Source organism: Brassica napus, chromosome C1, assembly GCF_020379485.1.
Source record: "Brassica napus cultivar Da-Ae chromosome C1, Da-Ae, whole genome shotgun sequence".
Lineage (NCBI taxonomy): Eukaryota > Viridiplantae > Streptophyta > Magnoliopsida > Brassicales > Brassicaceae > Brassica > Brassica napus.
The window spans coordinates 780,937-794,870 of NC_063444.1; the positions used below are offsets into that span (position 1 = coordinate 780,937).

General features: G+C 33.8%; 2 protein-coding genes across 2 annotated transcripts; one reads left to right on the forward strand and one right to left on the reverse strand.

The window, feature by feature from the left end:
- Positions 1–575: 575 nt before the first annotated feature.
- Positions 576–2,733, reverse strand: LOC106426782 (protein SHORT-ROOT). The gene has a single exon (XM_013867515.3). It carries the CDS (start codon positions 2,507–2,509, stop codon positions 908–910), a length of 1,602 nt encoding a protein of 533 aa, XP_013722969.1. The 5' UTR covers positions 2,510–2,733; the 3' UTR covers positions 576–907.
- Positions 2,734–8,399: 5,666 nt separating this feature from the next.
- On the forward strand, positions 8,400–10,447 carry LOC111213868 (BTB/POZ and TAZ domain-containing protein 5). The gene is made up of 5 exons (XM_048745007.1): positions 8,400–8,686; positions 8,818–9,084; positions 9,185–9,315; positions 9,429–9,735; positions 9,822–10,447. The coding sequence occupies exons 2-5, from the start codon at positions 8,845–8,847 to the stop codon at positions 10,266–10,268; spliced, it is 1,125 nt and encodes a 374-aa protein (XP_048600964.1). The 5' UTR covers positions 8,400–8,686; positions 8,818–8,844; the 3' UTR covers positions 10,269–10,447.
- The last annotated feature ends 3,487 nt before the right edge of the window (positions 10,448–13,934 follow it).

Consider the following 13,934-nt stretch of genomic DNA (forward strand, 5'->3'; position numbering starts at 1 on the left):
ATAAATAAGCCATGCCTTGCTGAGTAATTAATCATCTTACATAGAATTAACGTTGGTTTTTTTGTTTGTTCAGTACATACCAGTCCCACGTATCAGAATGTGAACTGAGAGAATTGTTAATAGATAACACTAACCATTACAATACTGTGATGTTGCCTAAACATAACATTTCTTGCATTGCTTGAACTTAAATATATTAGCCGCTTGCCAATAGTATTTATAAAGTGATAGTTTCAGATTAGATATCATCAAAATTCCAATGTGTTCTAAGTTTGTACATAGTTATGAATAGTCATACTAATACAATTTTAGAAGCGTGCATGCCAGCCATTATAGCTACATTCACGAGATTCCACAGAAGAGATTCCTCAACCAAACTAGCTGTGGAATCTCTTTGCAAGAACCAGAATGAAGTGAAGCAAAATCACCTCTCTTTAATCAACAAAGCTAATTTGAAGTACTGCTGTTTGTCTTATACGTTCTGTCCATTATGAATTCCAGTTAACTGAATCATTCAATGTAACACAGTAACTAATATCAAAGATTCACGTATTAAAAAGGAAAAATTCAGGATATAGTGTATGAAAAATAACTTCATCATAAAGGAAAATACAAAATTATATTCTTTCACATAAACCAAACTAATCACAAAATTTAATCCAAAGTAGAAAGCAAAACAACATATATTAAAAATAAAACAAAAATCACGAATTTGTAAATCCTTGAAACCCTCCACCTCAATGATCATAGCTTAATTAGTTATACTCCAAAAGCAATTTTCAAATTATGAACGCATTATCATCAATAGTAAACTCTCAATCTTTAAACCCATCATCAACCATCACCATACGTGTGAAACTATCTCAACGAACAAGCGTGCAAATATATCAAATAAAAACCAACCCTATTACATTGGCCGCCACGCACTAGCCCAAACCACCGGCTGATCTCTCCAACAAAGGAATATTCCGGTGGCATCAGAGCACGGTACCATCGACCAGACTCCTTCTTTATACCTCCTCAACAAAGCTCTGACGTCATCCGCCACTTCATCACTATACCCCACTGCCCCAAACCCTCCGTTCCTCATCCTCCTCGACCACTTCCTCGCCGTCTCTCTCCTCTCCGTCGAACCCGACGGCTCACAGGCAATCAAATCAACTATCGCACGTCCCGCCACACGTTCAAGCATCAGCCTCTCGTTGCTCGTTCTCGGAAAACTCTCTTCCAGCGACTCGAAGCAAACCCTAAACCAACGCAGACATTCTCCAAAAGATCTCAAGAACTCATCGTCAAAGCCTAGTTCTTCTCCGACAAGGTCAGCTTCTTCTTCGACCACGGTCACAATCCTCGGCCTTAACCGTCGGAAATTGGATATCACAGCGTCTCTAGGGTTTCCACGAGGCATGATCCCATGCATGGCGCCTACGCAGTTGATGGCCAAGACCTCGTCTGATTTAACATCGAGCTCGTTGAGATCAAATTCAGACAAATCTCCAACGTGGTGAATAATGTTAAATTTAAAAGGAACTCCCATGAGCCTAGCGAACTTCTCCATTCGGTTTCCTAGCTCTTTCATCATCCGATGCGACGCCGTTTGATCGTTGACGTATTTATTAGCGACGACTACTGTGGTTAGCCTTAGGTGTGGCGTATCGTCTGACCTCGTGGCTAAAGCTTCTAGAAGCGTTGGCCATTGAGTGCAAAACGTCGAGCTTATGTCAACTATGTGGATCTTTGCCTCTCCGTCTACTGCTTCCAAGATCGCTCCATTTGCCGCCACGTGTCCAAACGTGGCCCACGGGCTAACCTCTTGGAACTTGAGCACGGTCTTGCGTGTTGACTCGAAGGAGCAAGTCTTCTCTGTGGATGCAGCGGTGACCATGGTTCGGTAGCATCGTTCGCCTGAACCGGTCATGCGGTTGAAGAGAGCTTGGAGGAAGTAAGAAGCGAGTTTCTGCTCGGTATCTCCGTAAGGTGAAGAGAGCTCGTTGAGCGTCCAGAGTATTTGTTGCGCACGTGCGGTGTCTTTGTCGGAGAAGGCACGTGCGGCTTCGAGGAGGATCGAGTCTGCCCATTTGGCATTGGATGAGAAGTCGAAGGAAGGAGGAGTTTGAGGGATGGAGAAAGCGGAAGGGTCATTGTGGTGGCCGGAGGAGGAGTACGGTGAGGCCAAGGCAGCTGCTGCGGCGGTGGAGGGAGGGGTTGATGAGGTGGCGGGATGGTATTGGGTGGGAGTAGTGAAAGGAGAGTAGTAGCTATTAGGGTTGTTGTTGTGATGATGGTTGTGATGAGAGGAAGAAGAGGAAAGGTCTTCTTCATCCATGAATAAGTTGTAGCATTCTTCAACAAGGTCGTTTGGTGGGAAGTTGTTGTGGTTGTAGTGATAAGCAGTTTGTGGAGAGCCACTAGTGGTGGTAGAGGTTCTGCTTAACGAAGATTGATTTGTAATAATGCTATCGGATTGTTGCTGTTGTTGGAGACTGACTAACCTAAAGAGAGTATCCATTTTCTCTCTTTTAATATGAATAAGAAAATAATAGAGGACAGACAAGAGAGATGGGAGACCCACAATATCTAAGATTTAATACTTTGTTATGTATATTGCATCAGCATCATGTGTTGTTTATATATTTCACTTTCTTTCCTTTTGTTTCGGTGGGAGTGGGTGAATCTTTGATGAAGATGAGTTGTAGGGAATGGGTTTGGTGGTCTTTGTGAGTTTTATAATTGGTACTAGTAAGTTAAAAGAAAGAATGGAGCATGAAAAGAGGATATTTCTGAATCGAATTGTTGTCCCATGTTTATCTTTTGGACTGAATAGATTGTTTGAATCTAATTGGGGTTAGTGAAGACATAATTAGAGAGAGAAGAGATGAGTCTTATTAAAACAATACTCTTTAACTCTTTTTGGCTAATCAAGAATGTTTTTTTTTTGTTTTTACTATAGCCCTAACTGATGATCAATCAAATTAAGCATGGACATAACAATCCTACTAGTTTCACAGTTTACATTCTACAGAAAATATTTAGTTATTTATAACTTTATAGTGGTTCTACGATTTACCACTTCTTCAATCTTGTCATAATATATAACTTATATATTATTTAGTTACATGGAATGGATTAGTTAGATAGTTTGGAGGTTTCATTAAGTATAAAAAAGTTCTGACAAAAAGAAAATGAGAAAAATTAAAGAATAGTTTCAAAATAAAGAAGAAAAAGATAAGAAGGTCGATATCATGTAATGGTTTTAGTGGGTTTCGCTTTCCTTCTTTTTCACATCGATCCACCCGAGTAACCTCTCCTCTTATTTCTTCTACTACAATACATCTCTCTCATGCAACATTGTATTTACGTGGATCATTCATCACGCATATAATATACATGTATGATGTATCGTCTGAATATGTGATTCTGGATACCTAGAAAAGTTGAAAACGACATACTTGTTGAACAGTTGTATAGCACAACGAAAATATCCCAAAGGCGTATGGCTGTTTGCTTATATATAGGCCAAATACATGAAACCAAAGTTGTTCAAGTACTATCGTAAGTGGTGTAAAATAGAAAAAAAAAAGACTTCTCTATACATGCTAAATCAGCAGAACAAGAGAAGTTATAATGTGTCCTTAGCTACTTATAATTAATTTCAAATTACCGAACCAATCGAAATACAAACTCCTTTAGAAAAATTAGACAATCTACGATAAGTTACACATAAATATCAACAATATGTCATGTACAAAACCACTATTTTAATTTTGATATATTTACGTAATAGTTTCATACATAAATATATATTTAGTCGTAGACGTAGACATATTTTCTTAGAACGTTTGGAATCATTATATCGACCCACATAACTCTTCTTACAAAGTATAACATAAAGACCAACAAGACAATATAGACTTTTGAAATACTATAATAACCACCATTTGAAATACTTTTGGCCTTTTTATTTGGGGGGTGGGGGGGGGGGGGGGGGGGGGGGGGGGGGGTGGAACTGGGAGGCTTCATGAAACATTTTGCATAATACAGTATACCATAAGATATCCTGGTTTACATACATGGTTAGAGAATTTACATAGAGACATGTGAATATATAATGTTTATAGGTGTGAGTGAGTGGGAGCAGGCGTGAAGAAAAGCTGACGGCGTGCATCAACATCATCAAAGTTCCACATTTTCTTTGCCTCCTAACCTCTCCCCATTCACTGCCACCACTTTTTTTCCTTTTCTTTCTTCTTCTTCGTCTACACTTTCTTTACTACTAGTATTTTAGATTTTTTCATTTCATTCGTACTTTATTTTGCTGTTCACATTAACCCGTAAGAAACCAACCCATGTGTCATATTCCATTCCCTTTTATAAACAAAATGGTGTAATTATCATCTCAGGAATCTAGGGCATTCTTCTTTGTTTTCTTCTCCTTCAATCCTATTGTTCTAATTAAAAACAATCTCCACTGAGTCATACCATTTTTGTATAGATTCTGTATGTACCTTTCAATTTCCTCTCTTTGAATTTCCCACCTGATGGTTTTATTATTATTCGCTATATCCTTTTCATATTTTTGTGTGTTTTGTTCATTTTATACATATATGTTCATTGGTTTATTTTATGCATATGCGAAACAGCGAACCCCTAATTAGCCAACGGCACTTAATGCATAGCTCATCATGATTTTCTCGTTTGTCTCGATACAAAGCAACAAAGAATTATTGTCTTCCCCAAGCTCATGCCCTTTGTTGAATTTCGTTTAAAATCCCAAGTCTCAACTCTAGAACTGGATCATTTGACTGACACGTACCACTACAAACGGAAGAAATCATCAGTTTAAAAAATGCCCAACGGAATTGAATAGAAAAATATTTGCTATTAAGAAAAGTCGTGATATTAACCTTTTTTTGGTTAATGAGTAACGATATCACGTAGCTAATTGATTAGTTAGTAAAAAAACCACATGCTCGCGAATCCTGATACTCTTCCGTATGTTATCAAATAAAGCTACGTGACAAAACTTCTGACTAATTCAGATGTATATATGCCATGTCGCCTAGTTAAAATTCTGGACCAATAAATGAACAAAGCGATCAAGTATACTATAAATGTACAAGAATAGATTAGTGCGTAGGCTACACACAATGTCGTAGATATACCTGTCACGAGTCATCACCTCACCTCTCGTAGTCGTAGATCAAGCTCTCTTGAGTTTCTTCTACAATTATTAGAAGGAACCCCACATTCTGCATCGTTGTCCCTTTATTCGAAGCCTATCGTATTTTGCAGTTTAGTTTCCTATATCATTTCTCGAAATCTGTTCTTGCGTTCTAGGAAAAGTCTCATCTTAATCCTGAAGATCCAGCTTTCGGTTATGTGCCAGTGTATCTTATGCATTTGTTTTTGAGTTGGTACATGACATCAACCGACATGGCAAAAATAACTTATGCACACCCCTATGTCTATCAGCATATAAAACATGTTTATGCACTAATAATTTGTTTGTTATACATATATACACGCTAAGATATAGCGGAGTACTATACATAATTTTGCATTGGCAGTGCTTAATTTTATGATTTTTAAGATGTTTTTTTTTCTTTTAATATGGTTTAAATTCATGCTTTGTTTAACTATTGTGTCATCGTTCAGTAAGGCATAGACAAAAAATAACATGTAGGTCTCCCATCAATCACATAAAGGTGAAAAGGGACTTTTGGGTAATCAATTTCGTACCAAATTGATATATATATTGAAACAATATATAACAAATGATGTAGAAAGATCCATCACACATTATTAAGACTAACTCAATCAACCTAACTCGAAAAGTTAATTTTGACATTCCCACTGAAAATGTATATAAGTGACACCAGGTAATGTTTTTCTTCAGTTCTAAGTTCTAACATATACTACCAAATAGTAATCATCAGTTAATGACAGAATGTTTTAGTTGAGTTGGTTTCTCTTTTTTTTTTTTTTGAGTTACGTTTAGGCGAATTAGAGAAGCAAATATGTACCAGAGCCCATAATCTGTAAGGCCTTAAAGACCAATATAGAATTAGGCCGTATGAGCAAAGATCACAGACACATATAGACGATGAAGGAAAACTTTGTTATATATATACAGTAAGAAAGCCCACTTAAAGCTCACTAAATGCCTTCACAATGGAAGTAAATACAGACGGATAGATTTCGATCCGTGCAACCGTTGCAAATTTATAGTTCATATACAGTAACTTAATTTATATGTTTTGAATTTTCAGTGATAGCATATATTAAATCACGTGATATAAAATTCTAAATTGAAAAATCTTATTGATTAAAGATAAAAAATGTAATTGAAAATTATTATATTAAATTAGTATCGTAAATTTAGTAAAATATTGTACATGAGATTAGTTATAATTACAAAAATTAATTAGATATTTTAAAATTTTGTTTTAGTTAAAATGAAATACATATTTAATTTTCAAATAAACACGAAATTAACTAAAAATTAAATTTTTTTGTTTAAGTGAAAAATGAAATATACATTTATTTTAAACAAATACGAAATTTATTGAATATTTAAAAGCTTTATTTTAATGAAAAATGAAATATATTTTATATTGTAAAAAAAATATGAAAAGATTTTTATTCCGATACAATTTGAGAGAAAATATAGAAATATCAATTTGATTTGTTTGTTATAGAATATTCAAATAGTGAAATATTTATACAAAAATTAATTTAAACAACTTTCTAAAGGTGGTCCAAATTAAAAAAAAAATCACACATGTATTAGGTCATGACTTCTGTTTTAATAGTATAGACGAAGGATCTAAAATCCGCTCACGATTTCTTTTTTAAATGACTAGGATATGACACTTTAATTATTATAATATTGATTGAATCTTAAATTATAGTATGGTTTAGTTTAATAAAACAACCAGGTTTATGTTATGGAGCTGCTGACATCGAACATTGTATATTTAAATATATTTGAACGGTTCACATTTAGCAGTATTATTCTAATTGAATGGGCGAGACTTGATTATATATGCTTACCAATCAAGATCTTCAGCGTATTATCCAGAATGAAACATGTTATCCAACTTCCTATCCTCTCTCAGTGCTAAGTTTTGATCATGTTTATATCGATGTCACGAAGCTCACATCTTTGTAAATAAATACAAGATATAAAATTGGCAAGAAACAAAGGAAAATGGGCATTTAATTCCCGAAGTATTTGAAATCGATAGTTTAAATACCCAAGTGTTGCTCGCGCATATTTATTTTCCATCATATTGTTGATGTATTTCATGTTTATATCACTTTAGATGATTTTTAAACTAATTCCAAGTTTAAAAGATTCATAATTTGAACTAATATACAAGATACTAATCCTGGAAAAGGATTTTTTTCTTTTAGTTTTTAAGAGCATATAAGATAGTATAATTACATTTGCACTGTATTGATGTTGTACAATATATGGTTGTCTAGTAGAGATAAGTACATATGATTGTCTAAAGTAGAGATCCAATGTACAACATATAATTATATAAACAATATGAAATAATCCAAAATGGTTTTATAAACATGAAATAAATTAACAATACAAACAATACAATGCAACTATAATAAAATAGTGTTGTTTTTAATTCCTAAATATTTTCAATGGCAAATTAAATACTCAAATATTATATGCGCATATTTATTTTCCAATTAATCATTGACTGCGCAAAATTATGATTAGAATATTCAGCTGTTAAAAAATTGACGGAAACAGTTATTTTATGTTTATGAGTTAACTGTTGACTGTTTCGTTCTCAATTTCGTGTAGTCAACTATTTGTTGCCGAATAAATATGAACGAGTAATACTTAAATATTAAAATTGCCGATTTAAAATATTCCGGGAATTAAATGCCATTTTCCCAAGAAACAACACAATATATGAAATGATTTTTTCGGTCATATATGAATGATTTAGTCAACAAACAATTAAAAGTTTACTTTTTATCCTGAAAAAGAACGTGTCATTGACGAAATGAAAAATGAAAAGTTCAACCTTGAAGATGATTAAATTTAAGAAAACACAGGTGTACCTTTCCAAGAAAGTAGTCGCCAACCATTATGATGCAATTTTGGATTTTTGTTTTCCTTTTAATTATTTTAAAAACACTTGGATATAATGTTTAGACAGAGAGGAAATAAATTAAATATTCAAAAATAAAAGTAAAAATGGATATAGTTTTCAAAAGTGAGTGATACAGAAAAGGTCGTCCTACGTGGATGTGAATCAGCAAGTAGTTATCCCTTCTCTATTTGTAACTAGGTCAGCTGGGTGGGACCCAATTTCGACGTGTTACACAGTTCACATTCCCGAGTTTCCACCATTAAATATACTATTTTAATTAATTTTATCCGACCAAGATAGAATTATAAATTGGTCTTTGCCATTACTTCCTTCCCTCTCCGATTTCTCATTCTTTCCTTCTTTTTTCTATCGCAGATAGATAACGTTTTCTTCCCCGGCAAAATATTTCTACCTTAGATTTAGAAATTCAAAAACATAAAAGAATTATAGTTTAGTTGTGAATATAGAAGAAAATCATTCTTTTTTATTTTCTTCTAATCTGATCTGCAAGTGAAGTTACACAAATTAAACTTACCAATATCAGAATTCAATTACAAAATCTTGTAAGTCCTCGTGTTATTTTTCTTCTTATATAAATTTATCAATCTGTTTCTCTAGATCCTAATTTTATGTTTGTTATTAGTTTTAATTAAGTAACGTATCTGAATCAGATTTCTTCTATAACTTGTTACAGAAGAAAAACAAATTAATAGAAAAGGATATGGAGAACATGGACGTTATCTCACCGGAAAACGCCTCAGGGCCACCATCACCACCTCCTCCTCCCGTAAAGTCAAACTCCGGTACGATGTGGAAGAAGTCAACGCTACAAAAATGCAATATCTTTGCTTCTAAAGCTACAAGAGATGCATGGGATCGTATGTTTGACGAAGCTCATGGAGCTGATGTTTTGATTCATACGGATGATAATGGCTTGATCTACGCGCATTCTAACGTCATCGTAAGTTCTTTAGACACGTTTTAATCGAATAATTGAAATATGAAACATTTTAATATTGAATATTCATCTAATAAAGCATATGTTATAATCTATTAATCAGGGAATGGCTTCAGATGTTATCAGAGGACTGATGAAGCAAGATAAGACAAACTCCCGACGCAAATCAATCTCAATCCTCGGAGTTCCTCACGACGCTGTTCGCGTTTTCATTCGCTTCTTATACTCTTCTTGGTAAATATATCTTCTTCTTAATCACCATAACATCTTTAGTTATAATTATTTTTAAAAAGAATCTTTGGTTATATAACAGTACTTTAACCTAACTCTTTTGGTTTCATGTGCAGCTACGAGAAACAAGACATGGAAGATTTCGCAATGCATCTTCTCGTACTATCACACGTCTACGTGGTTCCGCATCTTAAACGAGTTTGCGAGTCGCACTTCGAAAACACTTTGCTCAACGAAGAGAACGTGATTGATGTGTTTCAGCTAGCTCTTCTCTGTGACGCTCCTCGTCTCGGTCTTCTCTGTCACAGAATGATACTCAAGAGCTTTGAAGAAGTCTCTACTTCTCAAGGATGGATAGCGATGAAACAAAGTCACCCTAGTCTTCATAAAGAGCTCTTACGCTCTGTTTCTTACGAGCTTAACGTAAGAAAAATAAACAAACCTAGGAACTTATGTCTTGTTCTTTTACTTTTTTTTTCTGATTTAGTTATGTCTTTTTGTGTGTACAGAGCTTGAAGCAAAGAAGCAGGAAACAGAAAGAGATACAGACATATACTCAGCTGTATGATGCAATGGAAGCTTTTGTACATATATGTAGAGATGGATGCAGAGAGATTGGTCCAACAAAGATCGAAAACCCGCACGTGTCTTGCGGGTTTCAAGCGTGCAATGGTTTGGAGATGCTGTTGAAACATTTGGCGGGATGTAAACTGAGATCAATCCCTGGTGGTTGCAGCCGTTGTAAGAGAATGTGGCAGCTTCTTGAGCTTCACTCGCGTATCTGCGTAGACTCGGAGCAATGCAAAGTCCCTCTTTGCAGTAGCTTCAAGGAGAGGATGAAGAAACAAAGCAGGAAAGATGAGAAGAGATGGAAACTTTTGGTGAAGAATGTTTTGAGCACCAAGAGAATTGGAGGATCTCCTTTCTTTTTGCAAGCAATTGATGTTAATATGTGACATTATTATTTCATTTCATAATAGAGTTAGAGATTGCATATATGTAATATACATAGGTAGTAGATTCATTGTAAAGAGAGAGATTTTGAGATTTAAACAATCTTCACTCTCTAGTTACATCACAAACCTCGTTTAAAAAGAGTGTATCTGATCATAATACCATAAGTGTTTTGGAAACCCATCAAGCTTAACATGGTACCAAAGCACGATCCACATCGATTCGGTCCAAAGTTGATCCTCGATCCTTGTCCAAGATTAACGCTTAGGGGCGTATTAAAGACAAAATCTCTCACATTGGTAGTTAGAAGAGCTCTTTATTAATTTATAAGATAGATGAACAAATTCATCTATCACCAATTAGTTTTAGATTGAAAACCATCAAACTTAACAGTGACATGGTCTTATGAGCTTCCTTAAGTATCTCAATTCTGCTTCTCCAGATGCCTAGATGACTAAGTCTTCTTCTTCCACTAACAAGAAGCATTAGAAGAAACATAAGCAATAAGAATAAGGAAGCTAATAACAATAATATTAAGAAGATAGTCATTTTACTTAGTCATATAGGCCATAAAGTGCTTGAAAACGCTTCACCTTAACGCCATTGTTTTTGCAAGTGAAGACAATGCTTTGATCGCTACTATTTCTAAACCTTCAGCTTGGCCTTCCTTAAAGTTTTATTCTACAAAGACTATATCCTTACTCCAAGATTTTTTGGATTGGAATGTTCAATTTCACACTCCTAAAGACATCAAAGGAGCTAAGCTAATTGCTGATAGTGTGATCAAAGGGAACCGGTTTCACTCATACATTGCAGTTGGGTTCCCTCTTTGGCTTAGACATTTGTTTAGTTAATGTCTCTAGAATTATTATCTGTTAGTCTGTAATCATTCGGATAATCACATTCTGTGTATTATAATGAGATTCAGTGTGAAAAAAAAAGTCATTTTACTTTTAAAAAAATTCAAATAACCTTCTATGATTCTCCATTAACTTAATAGTTTTGCAACGAATCTTCTCCAAAATTGCTCCGCAAGACTTACTCATCATGTTTTGAAAGAAGACTACTACGGCCCCAGTCGTCATTCAAATAAGACTACTACTGCCCAAGTCGTTATTCTCTCTTGGACTTTTGATTACATCACATTATATAGTCGATGCATGTCTAGCGTCATAATAGTTTCATTGTTTCTTTGTTTTTTTTTTTAATATTTCTATACTCCATATAATAAGAGTTCATTGTTGTTTTGAAAGTACTGAATTCATGATTGCATGAATGAATTTTTAATAGAGTTTTTGAACATTAAATTTGATGATGGGAAAATAGAAAAGGACGCTATTGTGCTAGTCTAAAATTTTATTACATATTAAATAGCATCTTCAATTTCGCTCTATAATCTACTCTAAAATAAAATTTAGAATAAACAATGATCTAATCTCATTCTATTTTCAACTACGTATAGAATAAACATTGATTTACTTCGTAATAGAATTTTTTTTCCATTACTCTATTTTTCATTTCAAAACAGAGTAATTATAAACTCAACTTCATTTTAAAATTATTCTATGTTGAAAAAATGAAGTTTTATATCAGAGATATTCTAAAATATCTAAATAACATTTTAAATATATAATTCTTATAAAATATGTTTTCTTTGAATCACACATCCTATATACTTCTACCATCATTATTCTTTTTTGGTACTCTTGAGGTAGACAAAAATGATACTCTTATTTACTTCGCCACCGTCATTATATTTAAAATCTCCTTTGTGGTTTTTTTTCTTATATTATAAAAAAAATATTTAGCTTCACTAATGTTACATCATTTTCCTTGCGGACGCACTCGCATAGTGAATATTCTCTTCGAATAAATATCGCGGCCATGTTTTTGTGGGGGATATATGAGAATGAGATGTTTGTTTGGGTGTGAACAAAGTGCTCGTAATTCTTTTTTCTCGTCTAGATGTTCATATACTAGTGCTTTTGTGGCCTCGCGTCACATCTACAATATATGGATCGTTAATTTTCCGAAAAAGAAATATAACTATCAAATTGTTGCACTGGGAACTTTCATTATGTTACATTATGATTCACAAGATCTTCTACTTGAGAACATCGTGAAGACTTGCCTCTTCTTTACTACCTACATAATCTTTACAGGAAATTATATTTGGTCCCTAGTTTTCAAAATAGCTTTAATTTACTTGAGTATATACGGTAAATAAATATGATAAAATCCTTCGTAACCCGCCTGTTTCAACTCCATTAAACTTATCATTTGGGCTTTTAGTTTGTACTTGTCGGTGAACTATACACATACACATACACAAAATCACAAATCTTTGAATAATTAAGACTACAACTCCAAAAGAAAAAAGAAACAAACTAATCGGCATCTTTAGCAAAAAAAAAAAAGAAAAGTAATCTGCATGCATGTCCTAATAGAAGTTAGAACCAGATCAAATCGGATCTGATTAACCATCAAAACATCCTTACATATATTGCTAAGAAATGCTAAATGAAATAAACTCACAACAGCTAAAAACCAAACCTCCGGTCAACATACGCACGTACGTATATGTGACAATCTTTATAACTTTTATTTTGTTCAATCTTTATAACTAAAATATAATATTCAAACACAAAGTAGTAAGTTATCTCCACATGTCTTATGATGCGATGAACAAGACCTTATAGGTATAAACTATATCCCTGACTCGTTCAGTGCTCACGACTCGACAATACCTCTTTTGGACAAAGACGCGTTATTAAAACCCGATTCAAAGGTTTCAATCATGCTACTGCAAACAACCAAAAGAAACATATAAATCTATCAGTTTAACATCATTGGATGGAGAAAAAGCGTGGTCCATGACATTGATATTCATATCATTTACACGTAAGACTTGCGATATCAAAATGTGTTTTATCCTCCATCCATCAAGGATCAATCTCGAATTAGCAAAGTACTAAGAACTAAATCCCACCTAAAAAGAACAACTAAACTAATATACATCATATTATACTTTATTTACTCTTAAAAATGTGTCTTTTCTCTATCTAGTTTGAATGGGATTTTCTAGTGGGTGTTCAAAAAGTGTGTATAAATAATGGTTTGGTATTGGTAAGATTATCTTTTAAACCTGGATTTTAAAACCTACTTTTACAGGTTATGACACAATAGTGGACGTTATAATTATTGGTAAAACATTCTGTAGATTCATATTCTCCTACTATCATAATTGTTATTTTGTCTGCAGTACGAGAGCATCATTAACGCTACAACCGTGCGAAAGGATCTTAAAAGGAAAGAAAATTAATATTATAAAAATATATATTTTTTTATTTTTTTTATAAAACAGAACCAATAAATATGTTACACATATATGTGTAGCACCGTTTTTTAGGGCATTCGCAATGGAAATTCTTAAGTAGGAGTCTTTAGGAAAAAAATAATTAAATAATCAGTAGATTCCACCAAAAGTTAAGGATTCAATCCTTAAAATTCCTAAATAATGACTCTTTCTTAGTGAATCCTTGCACTATTTGCGGGTCTCCACGACTACGTGACGGTTCGTAAATGGTCATTTTTTTTTTTTTTTTCAAATCCAAAAATATCCAGGATTAATCCGAAATGCCCTTATCGCTAAGGATTCCAATAAATTT